Source organism: Nerophis ophidion, linkage group LG09, assembly GCF_033978795.1.
Source record: "Nerophis ophidion isolate RoL-2023_Sa linkage group LG09, RoL_Noph_v1.0, whole genome shotgun sequence".
NCBI lineage: Eukaryota > Metazoa > Chordata > Actinopteri > Syngnathiformes > Syngnathidae > Nerophis > Nerophis ophidion.
This window is the reverse complement of record NC_084619.1, coordinates 30,918,328-30,936,943: the sequence shown is the minus strand read 5'-3', so window position 1 is coordinate 30,936,943 and position 18,616 is coordinate 30,918,328. Positions and strand designations below refer to the sequence as shown.

General features: G+C 40.2%; 1 protein-coding gene across 4 annotated transcripts in view; it reads right to left on the bottom strand.

Annotated features, from left to right (window-relative positions):
- Positions 1–18,616, bottom strand: part of si:dkey-192p21.6 (uncharacterized protein LOC565246 homolog) — a 105,925-nt gene that overhangs the window by 9,763 nt on the left and 77,546 nt on the right. For all 4 annotated transcript variants that reach the window (XM_061910806.1, XM_061910808.1, XM_061910809.1 and 1 more), the window contains one exon: positions 13,639–13,716. In XM_061910806.1, coding sequence (XP_061766790.1) covers positions 13,639–13,716 — 78 coding nt within the window. The remainder of the gene's footprint in view (positions 1–13,638; positions 13,717–18,616) is intronic.

Here is an 18,616-nt window from a genome sequence, read left to right as displayed (position 1 = left end):
GTCACTAAAGTCTCGAATTCCAAACAGCTCATTTAGAGCAAGTTTAGAAGAAGGCAAGATTGTTTTATAAATACCTCTGCCATTTCTTCATAGCTTGAGTTCACAGTTTTGTGACTTATGGAAATCACAAATACGCAAGAACAGGTACCGACAGTTCAGAAAAGTCGGTTTTTGCGTAAATGGTTTCAAGGTGTGCTTTGGGCAGTTGTAATGTGGGTATACAATATGAGAAATTGGAAGGAGAAAACCTCATCCCAATTCCAAGACCAAAGACAAACCAGGAGAAATTACTTTACTGGATCTAAGCTTTTGGGAGACCACATTTTCAGCTGAACGTGAGAACATCTTTGTTCAAAGGTTAGTTCAGTAAATAAATGACAAATTTATGTCCAGGAAATCCCATAGTTCCATCATTACGTCCATAAATACAAGGGATTACACAATGTACTTTCCTCCAGTAGTTGTTTTGATCTTTAACAAAATATGTGCCAACCAGATAAACTTATTGCTTTTTTATCATGGGTAAAGAGGTAGTTTGTGGTGGAATGTCACACTTTTTACGTAACTCTTCTCCAATAACGTGAGGGTGATTACAGTTAGTAACATTGATGGCGTGAGGAATCTGTCATTATTTCCTGAGAAATTTGAATGAGCAGTTTATGTGGTGGCTGATTTGCATTGACCGCCACCACTTGGCATCAAAATGATGCAGATCGTAATTTCCGCCTTCCGAAACTCGAATTTCATGAATAAAGCCTTAGGTAAAGTGGTCGCTGCAACAGCATCAAGAAGGAAAGATTTACTAATTTTGTCTGAAATTCGATCGACTGATCGCTGATCCTCCGCCATCTTTGGCGAAAGCTTGTGGGACATGACAACAGTAACCAAGGTAGTGTGGCTCAGCTGCCATAGTCGGAAGGATCCATTGTACTGAGGGGACATTGACGAAAGCCCTTCAATATTTTAATCACTTCTAAAACTTCATCTTTATTGCCACTGAGAGTTTTCTGCTCCTTTGTACAACATTTACTTTTGTCACCATTTCATGAAAATTAGGTCAGATGAACGCGATCTGAAAGTTCAGACTGCAGTCGAATCTGATAAAAGTTGGATTTAGAGCCACATATGAAAAAACTCTACAGTTCACATCGACATGCAAAAATCTGATACACGTCACAAAACTCAATATTGAACATAGCCTTATATAATGTATTTAATTTTTTTCATTTTATCCCTTGGATCTGTTGCTCATCATTATATGGAATAGCATCCACATCATTAACTGAAAAACCGTGGTGTGAAGGGAATCATAAGCGTCTCATGTTTATTAATCTCACTGTGTGTTACTTTATCACTTCTTGCCTCTGGGAAAAACTAAATGGATCAAATTAATTTCACTTCCCTCCAGTCTAACACGCTACAATAATAGGATTCACCAACGGGGGAAAAAATGTGTGAGTTTGATGACAGAATTTCAACCGATCACGCTTTCATGCACCGGTAGAAAGTAACTTCCACGATCCGCGTCACGGTCATCTTGATATTGTCCGCATCTTCAAAAGAGATCCCCTTGATGACCTCTTAGGAAAGAGGTAAAAAAAACACTCTGAACTAGGTCAGGTGAGTACAGGAACCGTTCAATCAATACTCAGGGCTTTGTGGGTTGTCATGGTGACGGCTACGAGTAGTTCTGCTACAACTTTCGCCTCTTGAACATATCAAACGCAGCAGGATCTCTTTGTACAGGTGCTGATGGATCATGTGTCCCTGTGGCAACAACTTGCAGTAGATACTGTAATGATCTTTCACGTCGAAAAATGCGATAAATAACAGTCCTGGAACTTTCCTGACACAGCTCGTATATGGTCGTACTATATAATGTCGTACAGAATCCTGTTATTTTGTGTGCTTAAGAAAAGTGTGGTTGTAAGAAACATTAGGTGAAAAAAAGTCATGTGAATTTGTGAAAAAAACCTTAAAGATTGACATTTTATTAAAAATAATATTGTTTTTAGCGATGATTTTATCAGTTTGACTGAATACCAGCCGGCATTTAGAAAACAGCAATGGCCATCACTTATTGATAATTGATAATATTGGTTGTTTGTAACTTTATTTATTCATTTTTAGGGATTTGTTTTTCGTCTGGGGTCGCAACGAAAGGTAATTTGCATGTTTTATTTGGTGTATTTCATATGCATCCCATTTATCCAGGGACCACCACTGGGAGTCTCCAATGGGGGGTCTTGAGGCCCCGGCTGGGAATCGGGGCAGCAGTGTTTATATTTAGATCACATGAGCGATGACATAATGTTAATGAAACAAATCATACCTGTCAACATTTATGTTTAAAAGTAAGGGAAATTCTTCTGGAAAACAAGGCAGAATAAAATGCTGCACCGTTAATAAATATAATCAAAGTGAAAATACTGGAAACTTGCGTAAAACTATTTGAATGATAGAAAGGGGAGGGTTGAAAGTTATGTAACAATGTACAGACTCACTTCAATACCTATGAAAATAAATAAATGTTAATAAAATTAGATTCAGTAATTTGAATAATAAAGACAGATTGGAAGAATAATTGGGTTAGGCATAAAATTCCATGTTACAGTTTTTGATTTAGACTATATCTAGCAGCCCTTTTTCCTTTCTCCACCCATTTTCTAGTGTGTGGACATACTGTATCAACAAATTGACAAAATAAAAAACATAAGAAGGTAAGAGCAGTGATTGGTAGCAACACTATTGAATCTAAGGCTACGCTCACACGTTGTCCAATTCTGATTTTTTTTGTCAAATTCAATATCTATGGAGTCGTTTCCCTTACAAAAATGACGCCCTGTTTCCACACGTTCTGCAGTGTTTAAGGAAGTAAACATGGCTTCAATTCTAGTCGATCTAAGTACTGATGCCTTTATTGCATTTTAAAGGATCAAAGTCAACATTTTTAACTGAATTATTGAGTGGAGAAGATTAAGAAGGACGAAAAGGCAAGTATTTGGACTCTGGCACTTTGTGGGACATTTGCTTTGATGTCTGCTGTAAAGAGCTTAGTAGCCATAAGAGTGGTGGAACATTGACGCGAGTTCCCTCACATGTTTTCTGCTTTTTTGTCAACTATTTATTATGTAACAGTCTATTTTGAAGAATAATTATGACGCTTATTGTTTTTGATGATGGGAGCATTCACACTGCATTCGAATCGAATACATATCCGATTTATATCCACATAGGAAAGAGGCCTGGGTTGTATTTGGAAAAAGACGTAATTGTACTGTTCACATTGACATAAAAAATCCGATACAGGTCGTTTATGGGCAAAACAATCGGAATTGTGAACTGGTGTGAACTAGGTCTAATCGTCATAATATATGCATATTGAATGCAAATTACTTACAGCTACAAAGGTTCCGAGAGAGAAGCATATTAGAACATTTCCAATTTTATGGATCATGGTGGCCAGTAAATGTCGCCAGAAAAACAAATAACCCAGAGTCGTGTATAAAGAGAGTATGGCCAACTCGTTTCAGGCGATCTCCTTAATGGTCAAAAGGCACTCATCTGACTACAGGGTGCCATGACTGCTACTAACTTTAAGCTGATGTTGCGTGTCTGTGGCGCTTCCTCATTAGTTTCTCGACGTGTAAAAATGCCCTGTTGTGCAACATGGGGCTGCGAGAATTCACAACCTGGAAAGAAGACAAGCATGGGAAGTGAAGGTTTACGAACAACACTGGAGAGCCGCTGATTACAGCATCTTGTGCCAGGTAAACACACGACACAACGCCTGTGTTTGTTCAGGGCAGAACACATAGAAGCTAATACAAATAATAACAGAAGAAATAAAAATGTACTTTCACAAAATAAAAGTTTTATTGTTATGTTTTATTTTAAGTTTATGAGCTGCAGTAAGTTTCCAACTATATAAAGAAAAACTAACGCCACAACGACAGCAATTACGTGTATCCAGGCAAAGCTGCCCACGTCCTTGGTAGCAGTATAGCCTGTTATTTAGTTGGCCATAATCTCTTTATTCACCACTCGGAAATATCCAAGATGGCGGCGCCCGGACGGGCTGCAACATCGCGGAGCTCCTGCTAAAGATGGAACATTTGGCAGAAATACCGGACAAGTCTACAAACTTTATGGCTGGCTCACATCGTGGTCACTCCGTGATCACGTACGACCGCCAGACACTTTTGGATGTGGACATATCGGGCCGTTTTGGACTGATAGACGCGTGCGTGCTAAACGTGCTAACTAGCATGGGAATACGTCGGCGGCTACATCCAGCGGCCTGTGAAGCAGGGGAGTATAGTAGCAGCGGGGGCCGTCTACGGAGCAGACGCCAGCGGTGTGATCGGAAACGCGGATGCCGAGCGGGGCTAAAAACAAAGCAGAAGGCTAATCCCCACAGAACACCACTTCCCTCCATCCTGAAAACGGATTTAAATGGAAAATGCGAGACTACTGGTCTGGGTAAGGAGTCAGTTAAATTAGAACAAGTTTTTTCTGCTTTGAGTGTTTCAGAGTTGGACATGTGTTTTACCGAGGTGGCTAACTATGATGCGTGCAGTTTATCAAAGCAACAATCAAACAATCGGAAAATTCCTGTCGTATCAATTCCTAGATATGGTCGTAACTTTACTAAATGCACTGGGCATAATAAACACAACATTATTAATATTGCTACTACGGATAATTTGATCAAAAAATCCCTAAAACAACCCACTACCTATAATATAGGTTTTTTAAACATAAGATCATTGTCTCCCAAAACGTTATTAGTTAATGATATTATCAGAGACAACAATCTTAACGTCAGCGGTCTCAGCGAAACCTGGCTTAAACCAAACGACTTTTTTGCGCTAAATGAGGCATGTCCTCCTAACTTTACACATGCGCATATTGCCCGTCCGCTTAAAAGGGGTGGGGGGGGGGTCACACTAATATACAACGAAAACTTTAACCTTAGTCCTAACATAAATAATAAATATAAATCGTTTGAGGTGCTTACTATGAGGTCGGTCACACCGCTGCCTCTACACCTGGCTGTTATCTACCGCCCCCCAGGGCCCTGTTCGGACTTTATCAATGAATTCTCAGAGTTTGTTGCTGATCTAGTGACACACGCCGATAATATAATCATAATGGGGGACTTTAATATCCATATGAATACCCCATCGGACCCACCGTGCGTAGCGCTCCAGACTATAATTGATAGCTGTGGTCTCACACAAATAATAAATGAACCCACGCATCCCAACGGTAATACGATAGACCTAGTGCTTGTCAGGGGTATCACCGTTTCCAAAGTTATGATACTCCCGTATACTAAAGTATTGTCCGATCATTACCTTATAAAATTCGAGGTTCAGACGCATGTTCGTCAAACTAATAATAATAATAACTGCTATAGCAGCCGCAACATTAATACGGCCACAACGACAACTCTTGCTGACCTACTGCCCTCGGTAATGGCACCATTCCCAAAGTATGTGGGCTCTATTGATAACCTCACTAACAACTTTAACGACGCCCTGCGCGAAACCATTGATAACATAGCACCGCTAAAGTTAAAAAAGGCTCCAAAAAAGCGCACCCCGTGGTTTACAGAAGAAACTAGAGCTCAGAAATTATTATGTAGAAAGCTGGAACGCAAATGGCGCACGACTAAACTTGAAGTGCACCATCAAGCATGGAGTGATGGTTTAATAACTTATAAACGCATGCTTACCTTAGCTAAAGCTAAATATTACTCAAATCTCATCCACCGTAATAAAAACGATCCTAAATTTTTGTTTAGTATGGTAGCATCGCTAACCCAACAAGGGACCCCTTCCAGTAGCTCAACCCACTCAGCTGATGACTTTATGCAATTCTTTAGTAAGAAAATTGAAGTCATTAGAAAGGAGATTAAAGACAATGCGTCCCAGCTACAACGGGGTTCTATTAACACTGATACGATGGTATATACGGCGGATACTGCCCTCCAAAAAAGTTTCTCTCGTTTTGAGGAAATAACATTAGAGGAATTGTTACAACGTGTAAATGGAATAAAACAGACAACATGTTTACTTGACCCTCTCCCTGGGAAACTGATCAAGGAGCTCTTTGTATTATTAGGTCCATCAGTGCTAAATATTATAAACTTATCACTCTCCTCGGGCACGGTTCCCCTAGCATTCAAAAAAGCGGTTATTCATCCTCTTCTTAAAAGACCTAACCTCGATCCTGACCTCATGGTAAACTACCGACCGGTGTCTCACCTTCCCTTTATTTCAAAAATCCTCGAAAAAATTGTTGCGGAGCAGTTAAATGAACACTTAGCGTCTAACAATCTATGTGAAACCTTTCAATCCGGTTTCAGGGCAAATCACTCCACGGAGACAGCCCTCGCAAAAATGACTAATGATCTATTGCTAACGATGGATTCTGATGCGTCATCTATGTTGCTGCTCCTCGATCTTAGCGCTGCTTTCGATACCGTCGATCATAATATTTTATTAGAACGTATCAAAACACGAATTGGTATGTCAGACTTAGCCCTGTCTTGGTTTAACTCTTATCTTACTGATAGGATGCAGTGTGTCTCCCATAACAATGTGACTTCGGACTACGTTAAGGTAACGTGTGGAGTTCCCCAGGGTTCGGTCCTTGGCCCTGCACTCTTCAGCATCTACATGCTGCCGCTAGGTGACATCATACGCAAATACGGTATTAGCTTTCACTGTTATGCTGATGACACCCAACTCTACATGCCCCTAAAGCTGACCAACACGCTGGATTGTAGTCAGCTGGAGGCGTGTCTTAATGAAATTAAACAATGGATGTCCGCTAACTTCTTGCAACTCAACGCCAAAAAAACGGAAATGCTGATTATCGGTTCTGCTAGACACCGAACTCTATTTAATAATACAACTCTAACATTTGACAACCAAACAATTAAACAAGGCGACACGGTAAAAAATCTGGGTGTTATCTTCGACCCAACTCTCTCCTTTGAGGCACACATTAAAAGCGTTACTAAAACGGCCTTCTTTCATCTCCGTAATATCGCTAAAATTCGCTCCATTCTGTCCACTAAAGACGCTGAGATCATTATCCATGCGTTTGTTACGTCTCGCCTCGACTACTGTAACGTATTATTTTCGGGTCTCCCCATGTCTAGCATTACAAGATTACAGTTGGTACAAAATGCGGCTGCTAGACTTTTGACAAGAACAAGAAAGTTTGATCACATTACGCCTGTACTGGCTCACCTGCACTGGCTTCCTGTGCACTTAGGATGTGACTTTAAGGTTTTACTACTTACGTATAAAATACTACACGGTCTAGCTCCATCCTATCTTGCCGATTGTATTGTACCATATGTCCCGGCAAGAAATCTGCGTTCAAAGGACTCCGGCTTATTAGTGATTCCCAAAGCCCAAAAAAAGTCTGCGGGCTATAGAGCGTTTTCCGTTCGGGCTCCAGTACTCTGGAATGCCCTCCCGGTAACAGTTCGAGATGCCACCTCAGTAGAAGCATTTAAGTCTCACCTTAAAACTCATTTGTATACTCTAGCCTTTAAATAGACACCCTTTTTAGACCAGCTGATCTGCCCTTTCTTTTCTTTTTCTTCTATGTCCCACTCTCCCTTGTGGAGGGGGTCCGGTCCGATCCGGTGGCCATGTACTGCTTGCCTGTGTATCGGCTGGGGACATCTCTGCGCTGCTGATCCGCCTCCGCTTGAGATGGTTTCCTGCTGGCTCCGCTGTGAACGGGACTCTCGCTGCTGTGTTGGATGCGCTTTGGACTGGACTCTCGCAACTGTGTTGGATCCATTGTGGATTGAACTTTCACAGTATCATGTTAGACCCGCTCGACATCCATTGCTTTCCTCCTCTCCAAGGTTCTCATAGTCATCATTGTCACCGACGTCCCACTGGGTCATTATTGTCACCGATGTCCCACTGGGTGTGAGTTTTCCTTGCCCTTATGTGGGCCTACCGAGGATGTCGTGGTGGTTTGTGCAGCCCTTTGAGACACTAGTGATTTAGGGCTATATAAGTAAACATTGATTGATTGATTGATTGATTGATAAGTTTACCATAAGGTTATTGTTTTAGTACCTAATTTCATTCAATCAAACCTTTTCTAGCATTCTACAGGAGAAAAATATAAAAGTCTGCATGATTTGTGTTGATCGAATTAATGTCGGTATGAGCAAATATGAGCTGTACCGCCCCTACGGCTCGGTTGGTAGAGTGGCCGTGCCAGCAACTTGAGGGTTCCAGGTTTGATCCCCGCTTCCGCCTTCCTAGTCACTGCCGTTGTGTCCTTGGGCAAGACATTTTACCCACCTGTTCCCAGTGCCACCCACACTGGTGTAAATGTAACTTAGATATTGGGTTTCACTACGTAAAAGCGCTTTGAGTCACTACAGAAAAGCGCTATATAAATATAATTCACTTCACTTCACTTCACAATACTTAAGGTTCTAATGCCTGTAATGTATCGGAAGTTAAAAAGTTGTATCCGAACACCACTAGATTTCATGTTTACAATAATGTGTATGGAGTAGTGTAATACTGATCACTTCATATAGCTTGTTCAAGCATATACAGTAGAAACTGAGTGTTCTATTTGATTCATCTGTGGTGTTGGATCTCATTAGGTTGATCTTAAAGTTGTGGGATCCATTTTTTCTGTGTTTTTACTGACAGACATTGCGGGCCCCTTCCTTTAAATCCAGCACAGTTTCATTTCAAAGGCAAAGAAGCCTGCAGCCTGTCCACCTCCATCATCACTTCAGGTCACATGACTGCCAGTTGGGGATGTTTCCCTCTGGAGCAAACGAGGCTGTTTCTTGTTTTTTTTTTAAACAACACTAATCCCTCAAGAAACCTCTTTCATGTGTTTGGAATAATAGTATATATTTTAATAGAATAGTCAAACAGTGTAAGCTTCCTACATGGGTGCTTGTCAATCTCGTTAGTGCAGACTAACTTGCCTCCTGTCACATGTTTTGAGATGCAAAAGAGACCATCTCATATAACCCTCACTTCTCCCTGTGGGACGCGTCCCCCTCTCTGAGAAATAGAGGCCAGCTTGGCTCTTTTTGTTCCTTTTTTGTGTTTGGAGACCACCCAGAATGGAGTAAAGCTTCAAAACAATTATGACCTGCGAGCTACTTTTTTTAATGACCTTAGTCTGCCTCTGTTATACCGGTTCATCAATGCCACCATTTGCTATTTGATCCTCAAATATTTGCACAGACTTGGCATGCAGGTGTGCAAAGCAACATCGTTCTCTAGCAAACGGGAGCACAATGTAACTCTCCAATAACACTAGGCACACCTCAACTGACTGTCAGCGGGGTGATAATTTAACAATTTTTCATATTGTGGTTGTACCTAAGATATGATATAGTGATTTAGATTTTAATATAATACAAATTGTAATATAGTACGTAATATTGATCATGTATGTAGTAATAGGACCATCATTGCTAAATATTATTAACTTCTCACTTTCGTCTGGTGCTGTTCCCCTAGCTTTCAAAAAAGCGGTTATTCATCCTCTGTTTAAAAGACCTAACCTCGATCCTGACCTCATGGTAAACTACCGGCCGGTGTCCCACCTTCCCTTTTATCTTGAAAAAAATAGTTGCACAGCAACTAAATGAACATTTAGCGTCTAAAGATCTCTGTGAACCCTTCAAGTCCGGTTTTACGGCGAATCCTTCTGCTGAGATAGCCCTCGTAAAAATGACTAATGATCTATTGTCAGCTATGGATGCTGATGCGTCATCCATGTTGCTGCTACTTGATCTCAGCGCTGCTTTAGATACCTTCGATCATAACATTTTGTTAGAACATATCTAAACACGTATTGGTATGTCAGACTTAGCCTTTTCTTGGTTTAACTCCTATCTTACTGACAGGATGCAGTGCGTTTCCCATCACAAAGTGACCTCAGAGTATGTTACGGTAACATGCAGAGTTCCACAGGGTTTGGTTCTTGACCCTGCACTCTTCAGCATCTACATGCTGCCGCTCAGTGACATCATACGCAAATACGGTGTTAGCTTTCACTGTTATGCTGATGACACCCAACTCTACATGACTTTAAATCTGACCAACACGTCAGATTGTAGTCAACTGGAGGCGTGTCTCAATGAAATTAAACAATGGATGTCCAGCAACTTTTTGTATCATAATGCTAAAAACGGAAATGTTGATTAGTGGTCCTGCCAGATACCAGCACTTATTTATAAGTGCAATTATGCAAAGCGACTCGGTAAAGAATCTCGATATTATCTTCTTATTATCTTCACTGTTACTAAAACAGCCTTCTTTCATCTCTGTAATATCGCTAAAATTCCGTTTCTTTACTGCTCTGTCCCACTCTCCTGCACGGAGAGGTTATCTGGTGGCCACGGATCAGTTTCTACAGACGATTCGCTAGCTGTTCGAAGTTGGGACCCGAGGTGGACCACTCCTCTTTGCATCAGTTGGTGACGTCTCTGCGCTGCTGACTTGTTTCTCATTCAAGAGGATCTCCTGCTGGCCCCTCAATGGACTGGACTCTCACATTATTAACCCTATCTGCAGTCCCTTCCAAGGTTTCTCTTCGTGCCTGTTGGTTGGAATTTTATGTTGTTGTGGTTTGTGCAGCCTTTTGGGACCTTTGTGATTAAAGGTTGTATGAATAAACTTTGATTGATTGATTTATTGAATATAGATTAATAAGATTCTCAAAATATTTGAAAAACCTTAGATCACAGGTGTCAAACTCAGGGCCCTGGGGTCAGACATGGCCCGCCACATCTTTTAACGTGGGTCATATTATGATTTTTTTCTACAAAAGTACAATTAAAACACTTTCTTGTTACATCAGGGGTTCTCAACCTTTTTGACCTCGGGGCCCAACTTTTCCACAAGAGACCCAGGGCCCACTCAAATATGAATACAGAATATTTAGCAATCATGCACTTGATTTTAATGATATTCAAAAATTATATCTAACCTACTTACAGTTTACAAACTAGCGAAATGATATGAAACAATGTATTACTCACAAAGATTATTTACTCAATACATAGACCTTAGGCTTTGGTCAGGCTGATTCGAAAAATAAGTAACCAAATATACCGCCTAAGAAGGGACTCATAAATAATTGATGAAAAATACATTTACTTACAATTCTTTTGTGCTAAAATAAATACACTAAATTAATAATAAATCAATTTCTTAGCTGTCAATAAAATTAAAGTGCAAATTAAATCGACTATGATTTTAGCTCCAAGGATTTTCCGTTTGTTTGAGATTGTCTTTACTGCCACAATAGGTGGGAAAGTGTATTACAACTGAGAACCGCTGCGGCCCATACGGACCACGGCTGGGAAACAGATATTTTTGGCAGCCCTCTTGGGCAGTGGTTCTCAAATGGGGGTACGCGTACCCCTGGGGGTACTTGAAGGTATGCCAAGGGGTACGTGAGATTTTTTAAAAAAATGTTCTAAAAATAGCCAATATTCAAAAATCCTTTATAAATATATTTATTGAATAATACTTAAAAAAAATTTGAATGTAAGTTCATAAACTGTGAAAAGAAATGCAACAATGCAATATTCAGTGTCGAAAGCTAGATTTTTTGTGGACATGTTCCATAAATATTGATGTTAAAGATTTCTTTTTTTGTGAAGAAATGTTTACAATTAAGTTCATGAATCCAGATGGATCTCTATTACAATCCCCAAAGAGGGCACTTTAAGTTGATGATTACTTCTATGTGTACAAATCTTTATTTATAATTGAATCACTTGTTTATTTTTCAACAACTTTTTAGTTATTTTGATATCTTTTTTTTCCAAATAGTTCAAGAAAGACCACTACAAATGAGTAATATTTTGCACTGTTATACAATTTAATAAATCAGAAACTGATGACATAGTGCTGTATTTTACTTCTTTATCTCTTTTTTCCAACCAAAAATGCTTTGCTTTCATTAGGGGGTACTTAAATTATTTTTTTTTTTACAGGGGGTACATCACTGAAAAAAGGTTGAGAACCACTGCTCTAGGGAGCGCTCGCCACTCTATGGTTAAGAAACACAAATTTACACAACATGTAAAGGTGGTTCTTTGGCCAAAATGTTGCATAGATTGTTTTACAGACCGTTTTCAAGCTGCTTTTTGACCGTCTTTTTCACGTGCCTCCACTTACCATGAATTGATTAACGTGGACCCCAACTTAAACAAGTTGAAAAACTTATTCGGCTGTTACCATTTAGTGATCAATTGTACGGAATATGTACTGAACTGTGCAATCTACTAATAAAAGTTTCAATCAAAATCAATCAATCAATTCAACTGTGTCTTTTCCCCGTCAGCCCTGTGGTAGTTTTTAGTGCTTCTATACAGACTATACTGACGGACAAAAGTTCAAACTTTTTGCTGCTTTGTATTATAAATGGCAACAGTGGAGGATTCAGGTGCATGTACTGTCCCACAACAAAATGACAGAGAAAAAGTAGGAGCTTATTGACTACACCGTTGGACTACAATGTTAGACTCGCGCAAAGCTCTTTAGGTAAAAATTTACCATAAATGGAGATATCCGCTAATGTCACCGATGGGGGAAATGTCACAAATTGGTCAAATTCCAAATGGCTTGTTCGGAAGAAGTATGAAGGAAGGCAATACTGTTTTCTAAATATCTCCGCCACGCCTTCGAAATTAGAATTTTCGGGACTTATGCAAATCCCACATACACAAAAACATGTACCAATAGCTAAGAACAGTTGGTTTTGGATAATAGGTCCCCTTTAACGTGGCCGGCCTCACCATTTAAAATGAATTAAAGTGTCCCTCTACACTTTTTTATGTGGCCACATCATTAATGTGGTCTGCGAAAGGCTGCCTGGAAATAACGAAGCACTTTCTGGCCAAATGTATTTCTCATTTCAATTTTGACAGAAACATGTATTGCATGCAATTGCATATATTCTTCACCACAGGTGTCAAACTCAAGGCCCAGGGGCCAGATCTGGCCTCACATCCTTTTATGTGATCCGCCAAATTATTTGTTGCGGCCCACAATGGCATTTACGTGGCCAGTGAAAGGCTAGGAATAATAAAGCACTATTTGGCTGTATGTTTGTTTTCTTTCAATTTTGAGAAAAACATGTATCAAATCCAAATGCATTTGTTGTACATTTTGATATTTTCTTAAATTGCAACAAGCATTTTTTATGGTGATCAAAATCACTTAAATATCTGCTTGTCGGATGGACAATGAATTCAGAGCAAATCCTTCACCAATCTGTCCGTAAAAAAATGTGTAATGATCCAAAATAATTAACTATACAAATGGTGTAACAAAGCAATCATATGTTGATATTCATATATATTCACTGTTACAAATGGCCCTCGGAAGGCAGCCATAATTGCAATGTGGCCCTCAATATAAACAAGTTTGACATCCCTGCGGTCCTCATGAGCTCAACAGTGATGACTAATATCAAGCAGCTGAAACAAACACAGCAGCATTTACCTGCACGCAAAGATGTGCTCATCCAAATGCGTCATACAATGTGCTTTGTTGTCTACTCTGCGTGACAATACAGCTTCCAGATGAGGTGACCTACCAGTATGATGGCCCACACCAGGAATCTGCACAGGATCTGGACATTCTTCCCCTTGTAGAAAATGATAATTTTCCCTGCCTGTAAGGAGATAAGGCGTTTAAATCACATTTTAAATGAAAAAACACCAACAACTAGAATGTTCGTATATTTGGCCTTGGGTAACCAAATAGGCCTGGGAGGTGTCCCTGATGTGGCGCTCACATTTCTCCCATCCCGTGAAGCCAGATGTGGGCTGTAAGTTATCTGCAGGCTCCCTTTAATTTGGTGATGATGAATGCATTTCAGCCAGGGACATTAGCAAGGGCCAACACAGAGCAGGCCGGCGAACACCTGGCATGTCATCTAACACTCACTGACTGATGTGCTCAGTCTCAACAGCCCGTCCAGAAATTAAAAATGTTAGATTATGAATGGTATATCCTCAATCTTTTTGAACTACCTGACTATGACGGGAACATTGCGTCTCAAAATTTGAAGTTCTTCCTGACAATATATTGTTAGTAAAACCAGGCAGTAGCAAAGTGTTTTTCAACCACTGCGCCGTGGCATACTAGTGTGCCGTGAAATACAGTCCGGTGTACCGTGGGAGATTATCTAATTTCACCTATTTGGGTTAAAAATATTATTTGAAAAAGAGTATGATGGTCTGCAAATTATGTGTTGTTGAGTGCCGGTGCTGTCTAGAGTTCGGCAGAGTAACCGTGTAATACTCTTTCATATCAGTAGATGGCAGCCGGTATCTAACTGCATTGTAGATGTCGGAAAAAGCGGGAGGCAGCGTGCAAGTAAAAAGGTGTCAAATGCTTAAGCCAAAACAAAACAAAAGGTGAGTGCCCCTAAGAAAAGGCATTGAAGCTAAGGGAGGGCTATGCAGAACGAAACTAAAACTGAACCGGCTACAAAGTAAGCAAAAACAGAATGCTAGACGACAGCAAAGACTTATTCTGTAGCAAAGACAGCGTCCACAATGTACATCCGAACCTGACATGACAATCAAAAATGTCTCCACAAAGAAGGAAAAAAAAACCTGAAACATTCTTGATTGCGAAAACAAAGTAGATATCGTTCAAAGAAAGACATGAAACTGCTACAGGAAAATACAAAAAAAAAAGAAAAACCCACCAAAATAGGAACGCAAGACAGGAACTAAAACACTACACACAGAAAAACAGCAAAAAACTACAAATAAGTCACAGCGTGATGTGACAGGTCGTGACAGTACACCTATTTTGAGACGAGCGATATTGACGCAAGGTTGGTTATGGTTTAAAGTAATGTCCAACAATTGCAACACAACTTTTTACTGTCAATTGAGTTTTGTTTTTTAATGATTTCTGCTGGTCGTGTGCCTCTGGATTTTTTCAACGCAAAAAAGGTGCCTTGGCTCAAAAAAGGTTGAAAAACACTCCCGTAGCACAACAAATCAGAAAAAGAAGAGAAACAAATATCTGGATATAATATATATATATGTATATATTTTCTTTCAAACAGAGACATTTTTGTAAGCGCTATAGGAACAGATTAACTCAGGTAAAACGCCACATATAGCACAGTGGTGTCCAACGTGCAATCTTGGGGCAAATTCTATCTTTATTCGCCTAAAGCACATTGTAGAAATAAGATATAACAGCAAAAAGGCACAATTTAAAGTGAAAAGGCTTTAATGTCAATACTAATAACTAATAATAACACCAGTCTCCGTCTTTAAATTTAACAGGACATAATGAAAATAGAACATTCCGTTAAAGTGTTGAGTACGGGTCGTAAGCCTGGAATAGTTGTGTCCCTAGGAAGCGGAATAACAGGAAGCGGCAGAAAGCAGCGTGCATGTTAGAATCTTTTACTTCCAATGGTAAGGCAAAAAGACAAAAACAGCGTGACGCTTGGAGGCGCACGGGAAGTAAGGCATAGAAAATAAACAAGACTTAGGTTGTAACGTAAAGCTGGCCTGAAAACATAACTGTTGCATGAGGCTCAATTGAACGTAATTGTCGTCAAGGACGAACAAAGTAGCCGCCCCGATTGAGTGGGGAGACGGGGTATAAAAGGACCAAGATGAGTGTAGACAGCATTTGGGGACACTAATCACTAAACAAAGGCAGGTGTGGAGAACAGGGCTCTATATACCATGTAGTAAACATAGGAAGGAGCGCTGAAACAGAAACATACCCAAACATACAAAAACTATAACAAATACAAAACAAAACATGACTTAAGTTGACAGGTCATGACACTGTCACCATCAATTATATTGGTAACATTCTTACCTGTTTAACTGGTGTGAATGGAAAATAACAAGGTTGGTACGAAGGAGTGTTTTTTTATGCATGTGAGAGAAATTATTCCTTTCCAAGCCACACCTCACGTCTTACTAGTTCAAAGGTGTACTTTTCACACAGTATAAAAATACATTCCACTGTGAAATGTCAAACACCTAACTTATTTTATGACATTTTTTATTAACTGGAAGTTATTAAAAAGCGTGTTTCATATGTTAAAATTTAGTTTTTTGGGAAGGAGACCAGCATGGATTCATCCATCCATTTTCAACCGCTTGTCCCTTTTGGGGTCGCGGGGGGTGCTGGAGCCTATCTCAGCTGCATTCAGGCGGGAGGCGGGGTACACCATGGACAAGTTGTCACCTCATCTCAGGGCCAACACAGATAGACAGACAACATTCACACACTTGGGCCAATTTAGTGTTGCCAATCAACCTATCCCCAGGTGCATGTTTTTGGAGGTGGGAGGAAGCCGGAGTACCCCACGCAGTCACGGGAGAACATGCAGTCTCCACACAGAAAGATCCCGAGCCCGAGATTGAACTCAGGACTACTCAGGACCTTCGTATTGTGACGCATATCCACTAACCCCTGGCCCCCCGTGCTGCCCAGCATGGATTCATTTGATTACAAATCATTTCAATGAAAAATGTTGAAACAAGCATTTTAGGTAATATAACCAATAAGGAAGTACTACTATAATCAAAAAACTCAGAACTATTAAGTTAGCAAACTAGTGTGTTGTTTGTGGCCCAGGGCGCAGTTTGATGAGGTCATCACTCTTATGCTGGTAAAAGTCACATGAGCACACACGCAATACAATGGTAACTCAACTTAAGAGTGCCCGAACTTAAAGGAAAACTGCACTTTTTTGAAAGTTAAACATACAGTGGGGCAAAAAAGTATTTAGTCAGCCACCGATTGTGCAAGTTCTCCCACTTAAAATGATGACAGAGGTCTGTAATTTTCATCATAGGTACACTTCAACTGTGAGAGACAGAATGTGAAAAGAAAATCCAGGAATTCACGTTGTCGGAATTTTAAAGAATTTATTTGTAAATTATGGTGGAAAATAAGTAACGACTACTACTTTGGGACAAATGATGATCTAGAACATTATATTTTTGTGTATGAATATACAGAGGAGGCGCTACAAATTTCAGAAGATGAGTGATTAGCATATCCAACAAGTAGCTGAACAAGAATTACAAATTACGATCATTATAAAACGATCACTTACTGTACAATGTGGGATGTCAACTGATGGGATGTTTATATCTTCCTGTTTAGATGAAGAATTAATCATAATCCTCACAAAGGTAAAACAAATAAAAAAGAGTATCTTTTAGTTTTTCTCTCTCAATCTCCACATCTAAGTTGAATGTCATAGTTGACCAACTTCTGGGTTTATAGCGACATCTTTTTGCTAAACAAGTGAGAGGCATTATTTATAATCTAGAATTAACTTTCACCAACTCAATGGCGATGCAGCAGCACACCATCTCAGTATGTCATAAGCTGCATAAGTTTGTTAGCGCTCTTTGATCACGGCGCTACTAAAAGTACCGTATTTCCTTGAATTGCCGCAGGGCATATAGTATGCGCCTGCCTCGAATTACTGCCGGGTCAAACTTGCTTCACAAAATAATTAGCGCATGCTTAGTATTACCGCAGGGTCAAACTCGTGACGTCACGAGTGACACTTCCCCTGTCATTTTCAAAATGGAGGAGGCTGATTTCAATACCGGTAATTTGAAATCGCATAAAGGGAAGAAGATTAAGAGCTATTCAGTAGGATTTAAGGTCCAAGCTATTGGATACCGGTATGCTAAAAAGAACAGTAAGCAGCTATGATTTATTAATATAGCTATGGAGAGGTGGAGCCGACGGTCCGACATACAGGCAGGGCACGATGGAGATGCAAGATGGCAGCGAGGAGGCAGCGTCGGTAAGCGAGCGGAGAGGAGGAGCGGAAGAGCAACCTGGACTGAGGTTTTATTGGAAAATAAATAAACTCAAACTGCTCAAGCCATGTCCTTTCTTGGTGGTTCTGGGAACCCGCAAGACGACGGCTTGAGACTGTCACAATACTGTACCGCCTCCTGGTGGTAGAGGGCGCTAGTGATCCTTCTTGCGACTACTCAGCTACAGAAGAAGTGACAATGAGTGACGTGAATTGTGCTGGGACGGATATGACGCGGGGGGTGCACGACGGACCTTTTAGGAAGTAACACCTATGCTGGATATTTTATCAACCGGGCTGAAATAAAGCATGTTCCAGTCCTAAATACCCAGTGTATTATTTATACAATAACACTTCCTGGTGGCAGCGGTGGGATAAAGAGATCACCCACGGAGCAGAAAGGGAGGAGGAGTTGTCCGAGGATAATTCTGTTGTCGCCCCCGCACTTGAGGAGCCGATCTAACTGATAGCAGCGGTCTGATAGCAGTTTTCTAAACTGGACTTTCAATCGAAGCAGGAAGTAATAAAGGAAGATCTCAATCGAGACAGAGAGACTTATATAACTGAAGAAAGATAAGGAAGACTTCTATAAACAAGTTATCGATGCTTTTGATCAGAAGGAGCTGGCATGGATTTCATTTATAAGTAAAGGTAAAACCATAATAACTTTTTTTTATTAAATGTGCTATTCATGATGGTATTTTACATCACACTCAAATTTTTACTGCATGCCTTT